The sequence below is a fragment of the Gastrolobium bilobum genome, unplaced genomic scaffold, assembly GCF_033153095.1.
Source record: "Gastrolobium bilobum isolate Gb01-03AN ecotype WA unplaced genomic scaffold, APGP_CSIRO_Gbil_v1 utg41252, whole genome shotgun sequence".
Lineage (NCBI taxonomy): Eukaryota > Viridiplantae > Streptophyta > Magnoliopsida > Fabales > Fabaceae > Gastrolobium > Gastrolobium bilobum.
The window spans coordinates 35315-55716 of NW_026896546.1; the positions used below are offsets into that span (position 1 = coordinate 35315).

The 20402-nt window shown below is 36.2% G+C and overlaps 3 protein-coding genes across 5 annotated transcripts; 1 reads left to right on the plus strand and 2 right to left on the minus strand.

Annotated features, from left to right (window-relative positions):
- Positions 1–54: 54 nt before the first annotated feature.
- Positions 55–3763, minus strand: LOC133300415 (probable plastid-lipid-associated protein 10, chloroplastic). Of its 2 annotated transcripts, none has more exons than XM_061499951.1 (9): positions 3637–3763; positions 3386–3547; positions 3172–3285; positions 2929–3063; positions 2402–2497; positions 1558–1638; positions 1044–1130; positions 560–615; positions 55–465 (listed from the first exon to the last, which is right to left on the minus strand). In XM_061499951.1, the coding sequence occupies exons 2-9, from the start codon at positions 3533–3535 to the stop codon at positions 351–353; spliced, it is 834 nt and encodes a 277-aa protein (XP_061355935.1). In that variant the 5' UTR covers positions 3536–3547; positions 3637–3763; the 3' UTR covers positions 55–350. The 2 variants fall into 2 exon arrangements, with proteins under 2 accessions (XP_061355935.1, XP_061355934.1); XM_061499950.1 differs by having other exon boundaries at positions 56–465; positions 3631–3762.
- Positions 3764–5402: 1639 nt separating this feature from the next.
- On the minus strand, positions 5403–12595 carry LOC133300428 (26S proteasome regulatory subunit 8 homolog A-like). Of its 2 annotated transcripts, XM_061499972.1 has the most exons (9): positions 12317–12595; positions 12032–12129; positions 7545–7769; positions 7388–7450; positions 7123–7286; positions 6556–6712; positions 6265–6363; positions 6045–6155; positions 5403–5707 (listed from the first exon to the last, which is right to left on the minus strand). In XM_061499972.1, exons 1-9 carry the CDS (start codon positions 12510–12512, stop codon positions 5567–5569), a joined length of 1254 nt encoding a protein of 417 aa, XP_061355956.1. In that variant the 5' UTR covers positions 12513–12595; the 3' UTR covers positions 5403–5566. The 2 variants fall into 2 exon arrangements, with proteins under 2 accessions (XP_061355956.1, XP_061355955.1); XM_061499971.1 differs by lacking the exons at positions 12032–12129; positions 12317–12595 and adding an exon at positions 10843–11262.
- Positions 12596–13283: 688 nt separating this feature from the next.
- LOC133300425 (V-type proton ATPase catalytic subunit A) lies at positions 13284–20177 on the plus strand. Its single transcript, XM_061499968.1, has 20 exons — positions 13284–13674; positions 14204–14330; positions 14454–14509; positions 14590–14646; positions 14776–14887; positions 14991–15028; positions 15122–15223; positions 16326–16382; positions 16491–16562; positions 16644–16745; positions 16850–16912; positions 16996–17128; positions 17503–17609; positions 17838–18032; positions 18228–18314; positions 18445–18549; positions 18920–19017; positions 19116–19194; positions 19477–19565; positions 19648–20177. Exons 1-20 carry the CDS (start codon positions 13597–13599, stop codon positions 19760–19762), a joined length of 1872 nt encoding a protein of 623 aa, XP_061355952.1. The 5' UTR covers positions 13284–13596; the 3' UTR covers positions 19763–20177.
- The last annotated feature ends 225 nt before the right edge of the window (positions 20178–20402 follow it).

Here is a 20402-nt window from a genome sequence, read left to right on the forward strand (position 1 = left end):
CTCTTTTTATGTTTAGTTTAGTTTTGTTTACCATTTTGTTCACATGATGCTTTCATTGTCAAATGATGCTTTGTTCAAATGCGCAATTTGAAGAACTATATGCTAGGGATCTGATATTAACATCTATATTGAACACGGACTATCTCCTTGCTTTGCCAATATAGAATGAAATCAATAGATACAATACAAGTCAACCTCTGATCAATTGCAAATAATAGACTTATTCTATAATTATGTACTATAATCCTATCATTACTTTCTTGCTTTGCATATGGCTACTTCCATAAACAAAGGCTCATCGAGTGTTATTGCCGGAAGCATTACAAGTTTTAACTGCTGCTCAACGTTCATCAGTAGAGAGATTGGGCTCTCGTAAACACAAATACCCCTCCTCCACCAACAGCACGACCCAAAAGCATATTATCATCCAAATAACTAAGATAATATAGTCCTCCTACTGATTCCCTACAACTCAAAAAAAAATAAAAATAAAAAGCATCACTTACTTATTTGTCCAAAAAAGGCAGGAACTATTTCAACAAAGTAACCCATGAAATACCTTCCTGAATCCCTCACAGGGATTTGAGCTTTGAAAGCACGGAGAAATTGCAAGATCTGCAGGAGAAAAGCACGATTGTATGCTACTTATAAACAATATATGGGTGTGCGAGCACCCGTATACATATACATATACAAGTTAACCATAATAAACATAGCTGGTCTGCACTGGTCCTCTCGAGTTACATAACTATTAGACCATTCACATAAAGAAAACAAAGTCCCTTGCCGCCAGAATTGGCCTCTTGGACACCCGTCCAATTCCTACTCGGAAACGGGAAAACTAAAGTCCCTTGCCGTCAGAATTGACTCACTAAAGTTTTGGAGCGGATATTACTAAAAAAAAAGTTTCGGAGCAGAAACAGCTTCGACACATGGTTACCCGTGCCAATGGTATGGTATCGTATATCTTATGCCAGTAAGAGAGTGCATTCAAATTAACAATCCAAGCACACAGCCATACCCATAAATTAAGGTTGAATTACCTGCAGACTTATAAAAGTTCGTGGCAGTATTGCTGGAGCTATTAGAGCCTGCAGCTCTTCACTAATATTTATATCTTGAACTGTGATCTGCCAGGTATAAATTGCATGTTTCATCTGATGTTACAAATTCATGGTACCAACTACAGAAGGAAATGCCATTTTAATACCCAAACATCAATAGTAAATTAGAATCTTTTCTCAATCTTAGGTATCACCATCATAAATAATAAATCAGATTATATTAATCCTAGAATTTACATTAAGCTCTAACACATTCTTGAGGAATAAAAACTTATGCATAAACATAATAAAATCTAGAAATGGGGCATGGAAAAAATGTTATGACATAACAAATAACATAAATGAAATCAAATGTGGATGATCACTCTAACCTTTTACTAACAAGAAAAGAGAAATTATATGTAAAGTGTACTAAACAAGCCTGGCATTCTTTTAGATAGATTTGTGTCTCAACTATATACGAAACCATGTTCATCTAAGGCAAAATGATTACCTCTTGAAACTTAAGGTAGATATTGCGTACAGATACAACAGAAAACTTGGCTGATACAAGCAATGTAGCACCTTCTTGTTGCTGTAAGCAATAGACCAAGAATTTTTTAAGGACAGAGCAACAAAGCTCAAGCATAAATATTTCATCCAATTTTTGTATTCCAACCATCCAAGGTTTGGCTAGGAGTTACAAGATAACAATATATACATTTGCTAGAAGCATAAAGGAACTAGGTTTTGACTAATAAGATTATCTGTTTCCCATACATTTGAACACATCCTTAATGTAAAATTCTGAGTTTGCATGCAAATCATAGGTCTTGAACTTACCCAAAATGTCTACTGCAATAAAGGTTACAGCATAAGTCATGTTCATGGAGACTGACAACAACTGAAAAAAGGGGAAAGTTCAAATGTTCTTAATTCAATTTTTAATTTTGCTTTTCCCCCAGGGATTATGTATACCCATGCCCCATTAAAAGCCCGAAAAACCAAATCCTTTTTGCAATGCATAATCTTGGAAAAAGGAAGTAAAATTTTGAATTGTATAAAGGAAATGATCACTAGTAACAGAAATACAAACGACAAGTTGTTTTGCCACCTTGATATATTTAAGAAAGCATATACAATAATCAATCTGACGAGTATAATCTAGTTGATCTTTTTATTATATTGTGGAAATAGAAAGGGAATGAAAAAATTGACGAGTGAAGGGCGATCAAACTAAGTTACGGAAAACAAAGTCACAATTCAAAGTGTAAACTAGGAACGGCAGAACTTTGATAAGGATGAACTTAATTGCAGCCTCCTAAGATAGGAGAGTGCAAAGGAAGGTGCTGTTTTACCTCTAACAAATTTGGAATACTCCACCGGACAATATTACGGATAACACCTCCATTAGATTGATCACGACATTCAAATTTCTGAAAGATCTGCCCAACCTATCTCAACATGGAAGCAAATGAAATAATATATATAATGGTAAGAGAACACAGGAAAAAACAAAATTACAGAGAACATAGAAAAAGCATTCCCACAATGACCTACATAAAAGTATTTCATAGATATAATAGCTGTGAATAAGCGTAGCACCTAACTTGTAGAAATCATTTTAATGAGAAGACTTCTGAGTAAGCAAGATACTCATAAAAATGATCTAGAAAATTAAATCAGAAAGCACAGTGTAAGAAATTTATTTTAACCCCGAAGCCTTGTGAAGTAAAATGGTCAATGCCAAGAGTTTTTGCATAACTAGAAAAGAAAGGTAAAACAAAATGTGAAGTAAGAAGAAAACAAATTGGCCAAGAGATTGATGAAAAAAAGAAGCAAGATTTTGCTGCAGTTGACAGAATGCAGGAATGTTAGTTAGTACTTGAAAGAAAGGAAGTGTAGCAGCAGCTTGCAGAAGAATGAGAACATCAGAAGCAGAAGTATACTGGAGGCGCCATGTTCCATCCAACATGGACAAATTGATAGGCTCACCCATGTTGCACCCCTCTACATTTACCTGCCAAGCAAACCAAACCAAACCAAACCAAAAACAGCTTATATTTAGTGTGGACTGAATGAATGGACAAAAGAAAATAAGGAAGATACAAAATAGTAGTACTAGTACCAGAGCCTCCTCGATAGAAGAGCGTTGGTCAGGAGTTGTCAAGAGCCCCCTTTGTGTGTCTTGGAGAGAGTTCAAAAGTTGATGCTTTTTGTTCTCCAACACAGAATCATATGCCTTATGACCCAAAAAAAGGAAGTTGTTAGTTAGTTAACCCCAGTTTGTTTGTGTTGGAAAGGAAATAGCAAGCATGAGAGAGATGCATAAGAAGAGCAACCTGAGCTGAAGGTATGGTCATGGACATGGAGAGTTTCCAGGTGGTTGATCTCAAACGCCTAACCAGGTAATTGGGCCTCCTTGTAGTAGTGGCAGCAGTGGTGGTAGATGGTGATGGTAGGTACAAGGGTGAACGGAAAGCCAAGTCCATAATCCCGCAAATCTATATTTGGGAGAATGTTACTATCCAAAATGCATAGCTAAATAGTGAGTGAATCAAAACAACAATGAGAGGAGCCAAATTACCTTCACCTTTTCCTTGTTACGCGGTGCTATGTTTGCTTCGCCTTCTCTATCTCAGGGAAGGAGTACGTAAGCGACACATACGGCTGGGCTGGGCTGGGCTGGGCCTGCTTCAGTGCTTGTGGAGACCATACATACATACAGCCATGTATTGTATGCCATTGAAACAAACAAGTTTTTTACTTTATCCTTTTCTCTCAAAAGGAACTTTTAAAATTATGTGTCCTTAACCACCACCTTGAAATTTCGTTCATATATAAAACAAATAAGTGTACAATAATAATATTCTTCTAATTAATTACTCATAGGAGACAGCGCATAGTAATAAGTTGCTTTTTATAAAAAATAATAAAAAACATGATCATGCCGTTAAATGAGTTAAGACTTATTAATACCTGAGAAAATGACAATAAAGCAATTTTTCAGCATAATAAACTAAGTTATATCAATTGTTTATAAAATTTATACGCAAACAATACTCTTTTTCTATGTTGTACTGACACCGATATGGGACACAAGACGGTATACTCCGACTTATAAATTTTAAAAATATTAAATTTTGATACGTTAGGACACGTTTTGATATTAAATAATATTTTTAATTTATGTAGTTATATTATATTTAATATTCATTAATTTAATAAAAAAATTAAATTAAATTTATAAACTCATCAATTTTGCAAAAAAATGTCAATATTTATTATATTTTCAAACTGAAAATCTCTTACATACTCCAGTGAGATTTATTCAGTATCCATTTTTTATTTCTATTATATCAAGTAAAATATTGATCTTTTTTATGATATATAATAAAATTTTAAATATTATAGATATCAGAGCGTTAGAATATCGAGAAATATCAAACATGGCACTTCAAGCAACGGCTCCTCTTCACAACATTTGTTGAACTATATTCATTTTACATTTATGTTAAAAGTCATTACGATTCTTCAAGGAAATGATAAGATTATCTTTAAGAAATTTGTGTGGTAGAGCTTACTGATAATTAAAAATAACCGTTTCTATTTTTATTTTACTTTTAAAAAATACTCAACAGTGTTAAATTAACAATTAGTCAAAGGAGAAAAGAAAGTAGAGTATACCTAAACCCTTTGACACAGTTGGTTCGGAGACTGTGTTCTCTTAATCAGTGGTCTCGAGTTCGAGCCCTGAGTATGAAATAAAAAAGAATTGGGTAGAGCCGCCCCCGAAAGAGTCCTACGGTGCTCAGTTTGGGATTAGTCCCACCCCCAAAAGGATGAGGATACCCTTCAGTTACCGAAAAGAAGAAGAAGAAGAAAGTAGAGTATAATTAATAAAGGGCTTTGGTTTCGTACGTAACTATTTTTTTTTCCTGCAAAGCAAAACGACAACATAAATAATAATAAAAAATTTGTAACAAACACTGTATTCAATAATTATGCCTGTAGCTTTGCATGATAGTAAACTTTTTCCTGTAAAATGACTGCTATTTATCCCATTAGTAAATAAGTTTGGCATTCAGTATCAATTTGATTGATTTCAAGATAACAAGCGCGCACACGTTCCATAGAAAGTAGACTTCAATCCAAATCCAATGACGCCAAGAAAGGTTTTGAGGTTGTGATTTGTAAGCTCTTACTTCAATATAATGGTTTCGTTTGGTGTTTAAAGGATTATTGTTTTTAGGCATTGCATAATTGTGGTTGCTCATGACTTTCACTAGTTTAATTTAGTGGTCTGCAATAATAAATCTTTAAAAATATTAACCCAATATATGCAGAGTGCACTCTGAAGACACAGACAAGGAAGAACTTAAATGGAAAGAATCATGATTTGGTACATAACTCAGTCAACATATCAAAATGAAAGCCAGTGTGACTGTAAATTGAAACAACCCTACTGTGAGTTTTCTGTCCATCCTCGTAGGACAATAAGCACCAGAAACATGAAATAAAAATCATTTCCACAGCTTCCGCAATGACATATTTTTCTCGGTTTCCTTTTTCATCACCTTGGCCACAGCCATCTCAAAATCCTCCTGTGTCACATGTACCCTCCTCTCCCTCAAAGCAAACATTCCAGCTTCTGTGCACACAGCCTGCATAAAAGAGACACAAAAATAAAGGATCTTCAGGTTAGGACACACTTAAAAGAATGCATTAATTTAAGCAGACAGTATAAGCAAACACATTGCTCTACAATTGGTAGCATGAATACTTAAATTCATCACTACATGCTTTTATCATTGTGGTTTTTGACTTGGATGGTGCATTTACCCCATTCGACAAGGAAATATTATATGAAAATGAAGGCACCTATTATTTAAATAAGTGCGACCACAGAGTAATAAATCACAAAAGCAAAGGACAATTTTTAAGAGGATAGTAGAGCAGCTAGAAAAACCAAAAATGCAATGCAAATGAAGTGGAAAATACCTTAAGCTCAGCACCAGATGCTCCATTCATCTTCTCAGCAATCTTCTTCAAATCAATGCCACGCATTAAATTCATTCTTCTTGAATGGATCTTCAGAATATCTAGCCGCGACTACATAAAAATGAATACACAGTCATTTTCAGGAATATCTGTTATCAATGCAGAAGGCATTTCTGATTACAATAATATTAAAGGGTAACATGAAGGCAAGGATGGAAACCTCTTCATTAGGGTTTGGAAATTCAATCTTCCGGTCAATCCGTCCAGGTCGAAGGAGGGCTTGATCCAAGATATCAATCCGATTTGTGGCCATCAGAACCTATAGTTACAGATTTCTCTTCAGCACTTCGTCAAAATATTGTGCATTTATATCTCAAAATAGTCAGATAAAATTAATAATATCTCTATCTGTTACGGATTTCTATTTACTGCAGTAGACAACATGCAAATTTTGAAATTCCCCTTAATACACTATAGGAGTATAGCACCATAATGAAGCAACATGTGTCACCTTGATCTTATTTGAAGCTTCAAATCCATCCAACTGGTTCAAAAGTTCCAGCATAGTGCGCTGTACCTCACTATCACCATTACCACTTCCAGATTCCATACGGGCTGATCCAATACTGTCAATTTCGTCCATGAAGATAATTGATGGAGCATGCTCCCTGTGAAAAAAGAACGGAGTTCAGTGGTCCATCATAATAATTAAACAAGACTTCAGACAGCATATTTCATTCTTTTAGATCATCTGAACATGGAATATAATAAAACAAAAATGTTTTGGGGAATAAAAATGTCCATTTTGGTCTTTTTAAGTGTCCCTTAGTGAAAAATGAAAAAAGGACATAATATCCACACAAATTCCAGTCATATATTTTGTGCATCTAACTCCAAACTGGACAATTAAAATCTCATTAACTAGAAATATATCTTCACCCTATGTTAACTTATGCCCTGTCTTAGAAATATCTTCAACCCACAAAGTCATGAAGCCAAGAAGACATCCTTTTCCCCCTTCTATTTTGGTGTAGGGAAACAGATAATGAGTGGATTAAGCTGAGTAAAGAGGATAAACCTGGCCATAACAAAAAGTTCCCTGACCATTCTAGAACCTTCTCCAATGTATTTCTGAACTAACTCAGAACCTGACACCCTGATGAATGTACAATCAGTATGATGAGCCACTGCCCGAGCCAACAAAGTTTTTCCTGTACCAGGGGGACCATAGAGCAGGACACCCTGTTATATGTGAAAGAAAGTCAGCAAACAGAAAGACCAACAACTAAATAAGCTGATGGAAGGATGGAAAATTTGGATATAACCTCAGAATAAGATACTACCTTTGGTTGTGCTATTCCTAGACTCTCAAACAGCTCAGGATGTTTAATTGGTAGCTCAATGACCTGTAAATTTGATCACATACATAAGGGCCAGAAACAACAATGATTTTCCCAATATATAATAGTACAAAACATATATAGAATTCAGGCAATGTACCTCTTTTATTTCTTTGATTTGCTGGTCTAAACCACCAATCATGTCATATGTAGAATCGGGAACCTTTTCAACTTTCATCAGGTTGACCAATGGATCAACTTTGCTAGGCAGAACTAAATGAAGAACGTAACTGTCATTGCGGAGGGCAACTCTAGTTGACGGAGTAATCTTTGTAATGTCAATATTTTTATCAATATCGACAACATATTTTCCTTCTGGATGGACCTGAAAAAAGTAAAGGAAAAATCAGTACTTCTGGTACGTACAGGGGTCTTCCTTGACTCTTTTTACCTATTTTGATAAGAACGTTGCAAATCTGGAATAATAGCAACTAACAAGATGATAAAATTGAATGGGATAGTTTTATTGAGGAAGCTTGACCTCTTTGCACAAGTGCAATATTTCTTGGATAAAAATTCACGATGGCGTTATTTCTTGACTACAAGTTAAATAGACAACACCAAAGAACCAGTAAAACAGAAAAATAACAAGTACCTTAAAGATAGGGCTCCACTAACAACTAATGGCCTAATCTTTAGCAACTCAAATAACAAGATAAAATAACATAACGGTAAAATAATAAAATCATAACAGCAGCAACGTTTCTTCTAGTAGCCATCATTATAGGAGGATTTTGTGGTTGTAAAATATCCTCCCTCCTTTAAATGAAACTCTTGTCCTCCAGAGTAAGATCTGGAAATTGAACCAGCAAAAATTCCAAATTCTCCCATGTTGCTTCAGCTGGGGACAGCTGATGGGACGTAAATTCGTTCTCATCTAAGCCCCCCATTTTAATGGCAAAATACCATACGTTCCCTCATCTGATGAGCAACTTCAGCACGAAAATCACTTGTTTTAGACATTTGTGACAAAAACACAGTGGGGGAACGGATGGTAACGTATTCCTTTAAAATGTATTAAAAGGGGAACGGACTGAGCCGCATTTAATGCACCTGCTCCATTCATTTAATGCTTCTGTACACTTTGCAGGTAACGTAGAGTTAAAGACTTCTAAAAAGCAAGGCGGTGCACCAACTGAGCAGCTGGAAACGTGAAGAGCAGAGAATCAAGAGTTCTCATTGGCTGAAAACAGAAGCAAAGCATGGGAAGGTCTGCAAACAACGGCTAATCATCACCAAATCCTGTTTCATTCAGCAATTCACGCAAGCTTCACACTCTGCTACCACAGTCCCGTCCCTTCATTCAAGCAACTAGCTCCAAAGGAATTACAGTCTTGCCACTCCTCTTCCAGCTATAAATAGGACCACCCTCACACAAAAACATCATCGAATGCTGGAGGGTTTGCAGTCCGAAAGGAAGAGATCACTTAGTAGTAGTTAGTAACTTAGTTTAATTTTAAGTTGTAACTGTAGTTAAGTGACAACCCCTCTTCTCTTCTCTGTAAACAACCATCAAGACTCCTCACGAGCAAATACCTATCTTTCTCCATTTTCTGTTTCTTTTTGTAAACTGTCTTTTAAATTAATATAAGAGTTTTTCTCTTCGTTCCAATCGTTATCTCTTGACTGAATCTCGGGTCTATGTGATCTCAGTTGAGAATAATTATGTTTAAACTATCAGCCATGAGCTGAACTATCTGTGGAACGGGTAAACTGTGAAACTCTTAAAGAACTGTTTTCAAAACTCTTGATCGAAGTTTTTTGTATTTCTTTGGCTAAGTAAGCTATATTCATTGTGCGCCAATGAAAATTGGGTACATACTGAGAAAGGAACTTCCATAAGGAAGGGATTTCAGACAGCTTAGCCATTGGGGGAAGGTAGATGTCATGGCAAAAACGCTATTGGTCACCTTAGGAATAAGGGGCCAACTCGTCCATTTTAAGGTTCTGAACTAAGTATCTGTTGGAGTCAAGGGAGCCATAGGAATATGGAAACTTGTGAGTCATCTAGACCATGAGCTGAGGAATCCGAGTTGGCAGGCAAAGAAACTGGGACAAAGCCAAAAGGTGTTAAGTCTTGAGCAGAGAAAACAGTCCCTTTAAGAGTGAAGCAGTGAATCTGTTCCTTCTGTTAAACTGTTTTAACCACCACCCTGTTGTCTTTTGATTATAGTTATTTCTGTTTTAGTAGTTATTATCTCACCTTCTTCTAAAGAAGAAGGATCACATACATAACGCAGCGAGCAACTGTTTGCCATCAGATTGAACCTACTGTTCCTAAGGAACGTTGTCAAGACAGTAGGGAACGTTTGACCAGACAGTTCATTTACTAACTTTTCTTCTCATTTTCATTCTTTATAAACAGTGATAAAACAATAATTAGCACTCTATCCTCGTGGGAATGATAATTTGGGCATTAATACTCCCTTTATTACTTGATGTGTGCACTTGCGCACTTGGGTTGGAACTAAGGGACGAATCTGTGTTCTGCAAGAATAGAGGAACGTCCCCTATCAGAACTTATATTTTTCCACCATCAACAAACCACCCAACAACAGCCCTTGCCAATGAACCAATACTTGTTTCTTTCCCTTCTGTTCTCGGTACTCCAAAATTGCAGCAGGTTAGGACAACAGTTGCTGTCCACTTTTATCCATTGTTGGCAATTAAGTTTGCACTTGGGTCTCCTTCCCTACATGCTTCTTGAGTAATGAAACATGGAAAACATTATGTATCCTTGCATCTGAAGGCAGTTCCAGTTTATAAGCTACCTTACCAATGCGCTGCACAATCTTGTAAGGTCCATAACACCTTGCAGCCAGCTTCATATTTCTTCTTCTTGCAATAGTCAGTTGTCTATAAGGATGTAATTTTAGATACACAACATCTCCCACTTGGAATTCTCTTTCCTTGTGCTTCCCATCATAAATTTTCTTCATTCTACCTTGTGCCTGCAACAGCTTTTCTTTGGCTTCTTTAAGGACATTATCTCGGGCTATGAGTTCTTCCTCCACTCCTACAACCTTGGCTGTACCTGGAACATATGTTAGCAAGGTAGGAGGTAATTTTCCATATACAATTTCGTAAGGGGACCTTCCATGAGCAGAATGGGTGCTAGTATTATAACAATACTCTACCCAAGTAAGCCATTTGGACCACTCCCTTGGCTGTGGCCCTGTGAGACACCTTAAATACATTTCAAGAGTTCGATTGACCACCTCTGTTTGCCCATCCGTTTGTGGATGGTAGGCTGAAATGAAGTTGTACTTAGTACCATTTAAAGAAAATAACTCCTTCCAAAAGGAACTTTGAAAGGTTACATCTCGGTCACACAAAATAGTTTTTGGCATTCCATATAATCTAAAGATGTTATCAAAAAAAATCTTGGCTATACTTACAGCCGAATAGGGATGAGCAATTGCCATGAAATGCGAATACTTGGAGAACCGATCAACCACTACATATATTATGGTCTTGCCACCTGAATTGGGTAAACCTTCTACGAAATCCCTAGAAAGATCTTCCCATACTTGTGCAGGTACTGGAAGAGGTTGAAGAAGACCAGCGGGAAGGGATAGATCAGCCTTATTTCTCTGGCATGTCTCACATTCTCTTATGTATCGCTTGAGATCTCTTCTTAATCCCTTCCAATAGAAATTTAATCTCAGCCTTTGAAGTGTCTTAAAATACCCCTCATGAGTGCTGTCATGGAATTGGGCCAAAATATCCTGAATGAGATCAGAATCAGCTGCCAAGTAAATGCGGTTCTTAAAAAAATTACACCTTCCCTGTACTGCCATGGCCCTACTGCTTCTCCTTTGCATAATCAACTCAATTATTTTTTGCAGCTCCTCCTTTGTTTGCACTTCTTCTTTAAGAGCATTCACAGCTACAAAATCTTCGTGCTGCCTAGATAAAGCGTCAGCCACTTTATTTTCACGCCCTTTCTTGTACTCAATGATGAAATCAAAGCCCATCAACTTGAAGAGCCATTTTTGTTGAGCCACAGTTGTAATTTTCAGTGACCACAAGTGCTTCAAGGCTTGGTGATCAGTTCGAACAATAAATTTTCCTCCAAGCTGGTACGTACAGGGGTCTACCTTGACTCTTTTTACCTATTTTGATAAGAACGTTGCCAATCTGGAATAATAGCAACTAACAAGATGATAAAATTGAATGGGATAGATTTACTGAGGAAGCTTGACCTCTTTGCACAAGTGCAATATTTCTTGGATAAAAATTCAAGATGGCTTTATTTCTTGACTACAAGTTAAATAGACAACACCAAAGAACCAGTAAAATAGAAAAATAACCAGTACCTTAAAGATAGGCTCCACTAACAACTAATGGCCTAATCTGTAGCAACTCAAATAACAAGATAAAATAACATAATGGTAAAATAATAAAATCATAACAGCAGCAACGTTTCTTCTAGTAGCCATCATTATAGGAGAATGTTGTGGTTGTAACAACTTCAGCTAGGTTTTGATCCGGATTTATCAAATTTCATGTACAAATTAACATTACCAGCATTTGACACACGAGAGAGAGAGAGAGAGAGAGAGTTAGAATGGAACATGAGCTGACCTTGACCAAGACTTTGTTCTTGCCCATAACTTTGACAACTTCACCGACATATGAGCCAGGCTCCTGAAGAAGCTGCAGTTCTTCTCGGAGCATCCTCACTGTCCAGATTGGCATAATTGAGAATATCAAAGATAAATTGATGAAAACTAAAAACAAAAAGTAAACTAATAGGGTTTGTGTCTTTGCAATGAAATTGAAAACTGGTGTTAAAAACAAGAAAAACAAAAGAATAGGTTAATAAGTAAAAGTAAAGAATAAGGTTAGGGTTAGGGAAAACGGACGGACCCCTAGAATTAAGCTCGTTTCGCTGAGCCTCGAGACGATTGAGGTTGTGGGTCTTTTGGCGGAGGAGGAGCTGATGCTCATGGATGTGAAGAGAATAGTACTGACGGAGACCCTCTCCCTGCTTGGCAGGCTTGGCGGAGCAATTCTCCTCCGGTGCACCCTCCGCATGCTTCAATTCCACTCCTACGATAGCCATGGTTGTTTCCAAGATCTAACGAATCGATCCCAAAACAAAGACCTCTGAGGTTAGAGTGATCGGTACTAAGGGGAACAAATTTTTTCTTAATAAGCTAGTTTGTATGTATGTGACTTGCGGAGCGCAACAACTCATAAAGTACTTTTTTTGGGCCCTCAATTCCTCAGTGGCCCGTCTTCTTTATGGACTCTAACTTGGTGAATCGAAAACCCTTCTGGGCTCTCCTTTTTTTTTAACCGTGATAATATATATTTTTTTAACCGGTTCTTCTTTTTTCTTCTTTTTTTAATTCACTATTAACATTCAAGCATAAATTATCAGATCATTAAAAAATATTAATTGAAAATTAATCATGTAAATTTTTTTATAACTTATTAAAATATAATGGATAAAAATTAAATATTCTTAAAAATGTTAAGTTAAATAAAGTAAAAAAATTAAAAAGAGAGAAAATTTTAATGTTTTTGAAATTTTAAAAAGTTGTCTTTTTAGTTAATTATTTGGATCATAATCATATAAAGCTGAATCAATTATATAAAAAAAAAAAAAAAAACAATATTAAAATAGATATTTATAAAATCATAATCATTTGATTTATATTTATATGATTCTGAATTTTTTCACGTAACTATATATGTTTTTTTTTTTCTCACAACACTAGAGTATCAAAATCCGAAAGATTTAACTTTTCTGGATATCGTGTATTGGCAAGTCATATGATATCCGGGGGTGGTTGAATTTATTGAGTTGTGAAAATGGACAAGAGAGGAAAGAGAAAGGATAGTCTAACTCTAAAGTGTAAAGCAATTGATGAAATTACTGTCACATGAACGGTTTAAAATGAACCGAATACGTGTCGTGAAATTACCATATAGCGACGTGGGCTTTACAGCTAGACGTAGTTGGGATCAGGAGGAAACAACTTACTTCAATATAGCTGATCGAATTAATCGTAATTGAGATTCGCTGCTACAAATTCACTTTGCCAATTCATCATTCATACTCTCTCTCGCTTGCAGAGTTGCATAGTCGCAGAGGCAGGCACTCTTGTTGAGTTGATCGTTTCTCTTTGTCAGATCTAAAAATGCCTGCCGTTTATGGAGCTCGCTTGACCACCTTCGAAGACTCCGAGAAGGAGAGTGAATACGGTTACGTTCGCAAGGTATGCTCTCAACTCTCAACTTCCTTCCTTACTTCCTAAATCATATCTATTTTTTGCTTTTATTCCATTCCCTTTCCTTTCGTTTATTCACTACCATATGCACCCTAATCTATTAAACTCCACACGATTGGCTCGAATCACGTTTTCGCTTGTTGATCTTCAGTTTATCCATCTTCAGTCCTAGGTCGATCGTAGCACACCCACTCATACTCCAAGTTGCTCTGTTTTTCTGAATTTTCGTCTTCGCTATATTAATTAATTAATTAATTAATTAATTATCTCATTTAATCAGTGATTTGTGTCTTTTACAAGCGTCCGGATTTATGCTGAATTTCTAAAGTTACTACATGATTTATCTTTTGTTCTTGTTTTTTTTGTTCATTATTTGTTGTTTTGTATCACAAAGGGTACACTCTTTGTGTGTTTGTATGATGTTATTGTAATTTTTTCGCGTTGTTCTAGCACTGAAATCCCATATGTCAATCATGGATGCTAAAGTTGTACCATTATGTGTTCCCAATTAAAACAGGTATCGGGACCAGTCGTGGTTGCCGATGGCATGGCTGGGGCTGCTATGTATGAACTGGTGCGTGTTGGTCGCGATAACCTCATTGGTGAAATTATTCGTCTGGAAGGAGATTCCGCTACTATCCAAGGTTCTGCACTTTGAAATCCCATACCTTCTCTAATTTGACTCCATAATGTATTGAGGATACAAGATTTTCCTTTTCTTTTTGTTAGTCTTTAATGAAAAACTTTTTGGTTATCTGCAATTTTAGTTTATGAGGAAACGGCTGGTTTAATGGTCAATGATCCAGTATTACGGACACACAAGGTTAGGTTCTGCATCCCTTCCTCTTATTGTTTAAATTCTCATTGTATACTTCAGCTGATATACAGTATATTTCATAACAGCCTTTATCAGTGGAGTTGGGGCCTGGAATATTGGGAAATATTTTTGATGGAATTCAGGTTTGCCATTCCTCTATTTGGAACATTCTGTTATATCTGATGACTTCAATTGCTGACTAATTCAGATAATTACAATTTTCCCTTCTTAGTCTGTTCTTTCTAATATGAAAATATTTTTTATCCAAACAGAGGCCTTTAAAAACTATTGCTAAAAGATCTGGTGATGTCTATATTCCTCGTGGTGTCTCTGTGCCAGCACTTGACAAAGATACACTTTGGGAATTTCAGCCTAAGAAAATTGGTACCGGAGAAATATTGTTGTTTGATATTGTTAATTCTATACAGAAAATGATTGTAATGTGGTCATTTTTTTCCTGATATTCTATTTTATTCACTGGTGACAGGTGAAGGAGACTTATTAACCGGTGGAGATCTATATGCTGTATGTTTTGTATCCAATTAGGCTATCTTGTAGGTTGTTCCTTTTTTCTGTTTATCTTTTTTCTAAAGCTGTGTGGATTATTTACTATTGCAGACTGTTTTTGAGAACAGTCTGATGCAACATCATATTGCACTTCCTCCTGATGCCATGGGAAAGATTACCTACGTTGCACCACCTGGCCAATATTCCTTAAAGGTTTGTCTTTTGAACTTATTCACCATTATATATTGTTAAGAACTATGTTGCACCGACACGGGACACGAGACACGACACGCCCATAATAAGTCATGTAACCAATCAAATATTGTTAAGAACTATTGTTAATACATATAGCAGCCCATAATAAGTTATGTAACTAATCAAATATTCAAATTCGATAACATAAATATAAAGCAAAAAAAAAATTTCATACCTTGTTAATTTTTCATGTCAAATTCCATAACAGAAAATATTTGATTTATAAATTAATTTTTCATGTTTAGTTAAAAAGATAAAATAAAATAAAATTTGGATCTAAAAAAAAACACATGTCGGAAAATATGTCGGTGTTTGACAAGCATATTTTAAAAAGTTTGCGTGTCGGTGCTTCTTTGGTTAAGAACTGATTTCAGAATGAATATTAAAAGGATCTGAATTCTGAACACACCTTTTGGGCCCAGTAAACTGGGTTTTTTGATATTTCACTAAAAAACAGTGCTGAATGGAAGAGTACAGAGAAACAAATTACCATTGGAAAGACAGATTACAGTAGATTAAGCTATACTACTCGAATTACAGAAATCTACCAGCAAATGCAAGACATAAAGACTGGTTCAACACTTTCGAGAGGTGCTGATCTCTCTCAAATCCAGCCTAACTTCCCTTCACGGATCTTCTGTAATTCTGTTTCCACCTCCTCATATTTAATGGAATCAACAGAAGACAGCAAATAAAAATGTGAATTTCTGGATAGGGCATCAGCAACCACATTCTCTTTTCCCGGTTGATATTGAATCTCAAAATCATATCCCAATAACTTTGCTATCCACTTCTGTTGGTCTTCACTCAGAACACGCTGATCACTCAAGAATTTTAGGCCATCTCTATTTCTGTTAGAAGAACATTCTTAAGTCTATTATTTCTTTTCTAATTTCAATTTTCTTTATAGAGTGATGTTAGTGGCCTCTCTTAGATTCATATTTCTGTGATGATGACAGGACAAGCTTACATATTTGTTTATACTTCTTAAATTTTCATGCGTTCAGGAGCTTCTCTATATTTTCTGCAGTATATGATTTTAATCTTCATGTATTTGCAGGACACCGTGTTGGAGCTTGAGTTTCAAGGTGTTAAAAAGAAGTTCACCATGCTTCAGGTTTCTAGCCTTTTCTTTTGTTCATTGTAGTTCCTTTATTGAAGTATTGGCTTTCCTTATCATTATCCTGCTTTTCAACTTCCTTGCATGTACTTTACCCATTTTCAGACTTGGCCTGTACGTACACCCAGACCTGTTGCATCAAAACTTGCAGCTGATACTCCTCTTCTTACTGGTCAGGTAAACTCAATTGTTATTGGTTGTCTCATCTATGAGCTAATTTTGGTAGTTTTCACGTCTGATGACTTCTGTTTTGTATAGCGTGTTCTTGATGCTCTTTTTCCCTCAGTTCTTGGTGGGACATGTGCCATACCTGGAGCTTTTGGGTGTGGTAAAACAGTCATTAGTCAGGCTCTTTCTAAGGTGAAACAAACACATCCCGTCAAGGCATAATGATTTTGTAACTATGAAATGTTTTCCTTAATTCATCAGACCTTTAAATTTTTTCTTTTTTTTCTTTTTGCCAGTATTCCAATTCTGATACCGTTGTTTACGTTGGTTGTGGAGAACGTGGAAATGAAATGGCTGAGGTATGCTTCCTTTTTGGTTACTTATATCAAATATGTGTGCTTGTTATTTTGCAGTTGTTCAAACCAATTTAATGATTGTCCAGGTTCTGATGGACTTTCCACAACTTACAATGACATTACCTGATGGTCGTGAAGAATCTGTCATGAAGCGTACAACACTAGTGGCTAACACTTCAAACATGCCAGTGGCTGCTCGTGAAGCTTCGATTTATACAGGTTACCTCTTACCTCTTAAATTCTTAAACATCTTTTTATTGTTGAGAACTAATCTTTACTAATTCTTTCCTATTGTCAATTAAATTATATTTGGCAAGTGAATGTTATTTAGTATTGAAATCAGTAGCGTTTGACAGCACCCATCATTGCTGTGCAGTGATCTTTGTAGTTGATCTGTGCTTAGTGTCAATAGTAGGGAAGATCCATAGTCTGCACATTGATATGCTACTCTCTCTATATTGCTATATTTTTCACCTGAGCTGAAACTTTATTACATTTGCCCTTATAATGAACTAGTTTGACGTGTGCTGCATGGGAGCTTTAATACTTTTTTTATCATATATTTTGACTTTTCTTTTGTTTTGGAATCTCAGGAATCACTTTAGCTGAGTATTTTAGAGATATGGGCTATAATGTCAGCATGATGGCAGATTCAACATCTAGATGGGCAGAAGCATTGCGTGAAATCTCTGGACGGCTGGTGAGAAATTTTATTTATGCAATGACTGTTGTTCACCAGTTTCTTTTGGAAAGAGTTTTATTTCTTTTTTTCCTTTTGTGCTTAAGACTTTGTAGCTTTACTTTATGATGTTGGGTTTTCTTTGTTGACTAGTTTAAAAGGGACAATTTATATATTATTAGGCATGAGACACATGGGAAAACATGGACATTGATTAATGTATTTTGATTGTACTGTTGTCTTCCACAGGCAGAAATGCCTGCAGATAGTGGATATCCTGCTTACCTTGCTGCACGTTTAGCATCTTTCTATGAACGTGCTGGGAAAGTAAAATGTCTTGGAGGTCCGGAACGTACAGGTAGTGTCACAATCGTTGGTGCTGTTTCTCCACCTGGAGGAGATTTCTCAGATCCCGTGACATCTGCAACTCTCAGCATTGTTCAGGTAAAACTATACTTTTGAATATGGTTATCAAAATGGAGCAACTGCCGGCACAGAATGTCTTGACCGATGCTCACAAATTCTTAAAACCCTGTTTGGATTGTCACTAATCACTGAGTATCTCTCTGGTTATTTCTTTTACCTATTCTTGTATAACATTCATTCATTGCGTGAGTTGATTTTTTTTCTAATTGGCAGGTTTTCTGGGGTTTGGACAAAAAGCTTGCTCAGAGGAAGCACTTTCCTTCTGTGAACTGGCTTATTTCTTATTCAAAGTACTCAACGGTATGTCCTAAAGTTGGTTACTTTGTAACTCATGTTCTCCCTTCAGCTTTCTTAATTTGTATGCATGGAGTTCTAGTTTTGGTTCTATAACTTTTAATAATTTTTTTAATATTTTCTTTGGTACTTTTAGGCACTCGAAACCTTTTATGAGCAATTTGATCCGGATTTTATAAACATTAGGACAAAGGCTCGTGAAGTTCTGCAAAGAGAAGATGACCTGAATGAAATTGTCCAGGTATGTTCCTTTATTGGTTCTATTATCTTGATTGTTGGTTAAAGAAATGTCCCCATGCTCTCTACTTGTATGGGATTGAGAATTGTTCCGCTTCTTCTTCTGTGGATAGAGGTATAAAAAATAATCACAATGACAGACTGTTAAAGTAATGTAGTCTAATCACAATGACAGACTGTTAAAGTAATGTAGTCTGACCTTGGGTTGCCAAATATAGTCAACTCGGTAAATAGTGTGAAATGTGGAGCTTCAACGCATTATGTTAAATTATGACATTGTTTTGTAGTTTGGACAAAACTTGTCAGGATCTCTATGTATTTGTTCTATAAGTAGTAAACTAAACTGAATCATTTACTGACCTTGTTTACTCCAGCTTGTGGGCAAGGATGCTTTAGCCGAAGGAGATAAGATCACTTTAGAAACTGCAAAGCTTTTGAGAGAGGATTATCTGGCTCAGAATGCTTTTACACCGTAAGTGTCCTTATAATTGGTTTACTTCTTAGACGTGTTCTATTAGTGTTTTTATTTTTGCTCGTCTTATGATGGTACTATTTGTGTGGCTGTGATAGATATGACAAATTCTGTCCCTTCTACAAGTCTGTTTGGATGATGCGCAACATTATCCATTTCTACAATTTGGCAAATCAGGTATGGTGGTGTAAGGAATCAAGCAGTGGTTTGATGTTAATTACATTTGAAATGGGAAATTCCATGTTAATATAGGCATGTGATTTAACAGTTCATTTCATCTCCTCCGCTATCCTTCACTCATATTCTGAGACCAGAAATTTATCTTTTCTTTTAAGTTTTCTGCATTCTTGGTAGCTCAGCCTAAGTGTTTTTACTTTGGCCCGAAAAGAGATTTCAGTGAAGATGGCTAAATTGCATTCAAATAGTAGATCTTTAACATGGGACTGGCTACATGTGCAGGCAGTAGAGAGGGGAGCTGGTACAGATGGTCAGAAGATAACTTACAGCCTTATCAAGCATCGTTTGGGAGATCTCTTCTATCGTTTAGTGTGAGCAATTGTAGTGCTACAAGAGATGACTTACTTTGACATGTAAAGTAGGTCTTATTCTGTTGATTTGTTGTCATTGCAGGTCTCAAAAATTTGAGGATCCGGCAGAAGGTGAAGCTGCTTTGGTTGACAAATTTAAGAAGTTACATGAGGACCTGACTAATGGTTTCCGCAACCTTGAGGATGAAACCCGATGATTGAAGATTGCAAGTTTGCTCAAGTATTGTGTTATTCCAACTGTAAGAGGCAATCGAGTATTCCATGGTAGTTCACATTTAGCTGTTCGATTCATTCGTATCACCTTTCTTTCTTTTCTCGGTGTTGGTTTGGCTTTTGATCAAGTTGTTCGTGTAGCTATAATCATGTTTTTCACTCATCCCCAGTTTTTATATTGAGAATAAGAGACGAAACATGCTCTTTCAATATGTATTTAGGCGAATAAACTCATGTTACAACATGAAGTGCCTGCGGCCCTGTGGATTCTGATGGAATTTGTGGGGACCTAGACTATCTGAATCATGCATTTCATGGATGCACTCGACCTTGTAGCAATATTAGTATTTAAAAGATCTTACATGTCAAGTTATTAGCAGACACAATAAAATTTCCAAAGCCGTAATATTTAAATGAGTTTTTTTTTTCTTCTTCTTCCCCGCCCCCCTTCCCTCCCGTTTTTGCATCAAACAACTATATCTGGAAATGACATGGCTCAACGTTAAATACTTTGAGCTTTTGTTTTGCTCGCGTACGTAATGTGCCAAGCTAATCTGTGTTGATTCCATTGAGTTGTGGCTTCACTAGTTTGTGTGAGCCGTCAATCTGTCGGTCATAAAACCA

What these genes read in the sequence shown, in the direction of transcription:
- LOC133300415 (XM_061499951.1), bottom strand. Translation starts at nt 3,535, where the DNA reads ATGGACTTGGCTTTCCGTTCACCCTTGTACCTACCATCACCATCTACC. An exon ending in GTATTCCAAATTTGTTAGAG is followed by an intron (nt 1,639 to 2,401) that starts GTAAAACAGCAC and finishes TATTGCTTACAG; the next exon opens with CAACAAGAAGGTGCTACATT. An exon ending in TCTACCTTAAGTTTCAAGAG is followed by an intron (nt 1,131 to 1,557) that starts GTAATCATTTTG and finishes TATACCTGGCAG; the next exon opens with ATCACAGTTCAAGATATAAA.
- LOC133300425 (XM_061499968.1), top strand. Translation starts at nt 13,597, where the DNA reads ATGCCTGCCGTTTATGGAGCTCGCTTGACCACCTTCGAAGACTCCGAG. An exon ending in ATATTTTTGATGGAATTCAG is followed by an intron (nt 14,647 to 14,775) that starts GTTTGCCATTCC and finishes TTATCCAAACAG; the next exon opens with AGGCCTTTAAAAACTATTGC. An exon ending in AGAAGTTCACCATGCTTCAG is followed by an intron (nt 16,383 to 16,490) that starts GTTTCTAGCCTT and finishes ACCCATTTTCAG; the next exon opens with ACTTGGCCTGTACGTACACC.
- LOC133300428 (XM_061499971.1), bottom strand. Translation starts at nt 11,244, where the DNA reads ATGGCAGTACAGGGAAGGTGTAATTTTTTTAAGAACCGCATTTACTTG. An exon ending in AAATCAAAGAAATAAAAGAG is followed by an intron (nt 7,451 to 7,544) that starts GTACATTGCCTG and finishes TCAAATTTACAG; the next exon opens with GTCATTGAGCTACCAATTAA. An exon ending in AAGCTTCAAATAAGATCAAG is followed by an intron (nt 6,364 to 6,555) that starts GTGACACATGTT and finishes CTGTAACTATAG; the next exon opens with GTTCTGATGGCCACAAATCG.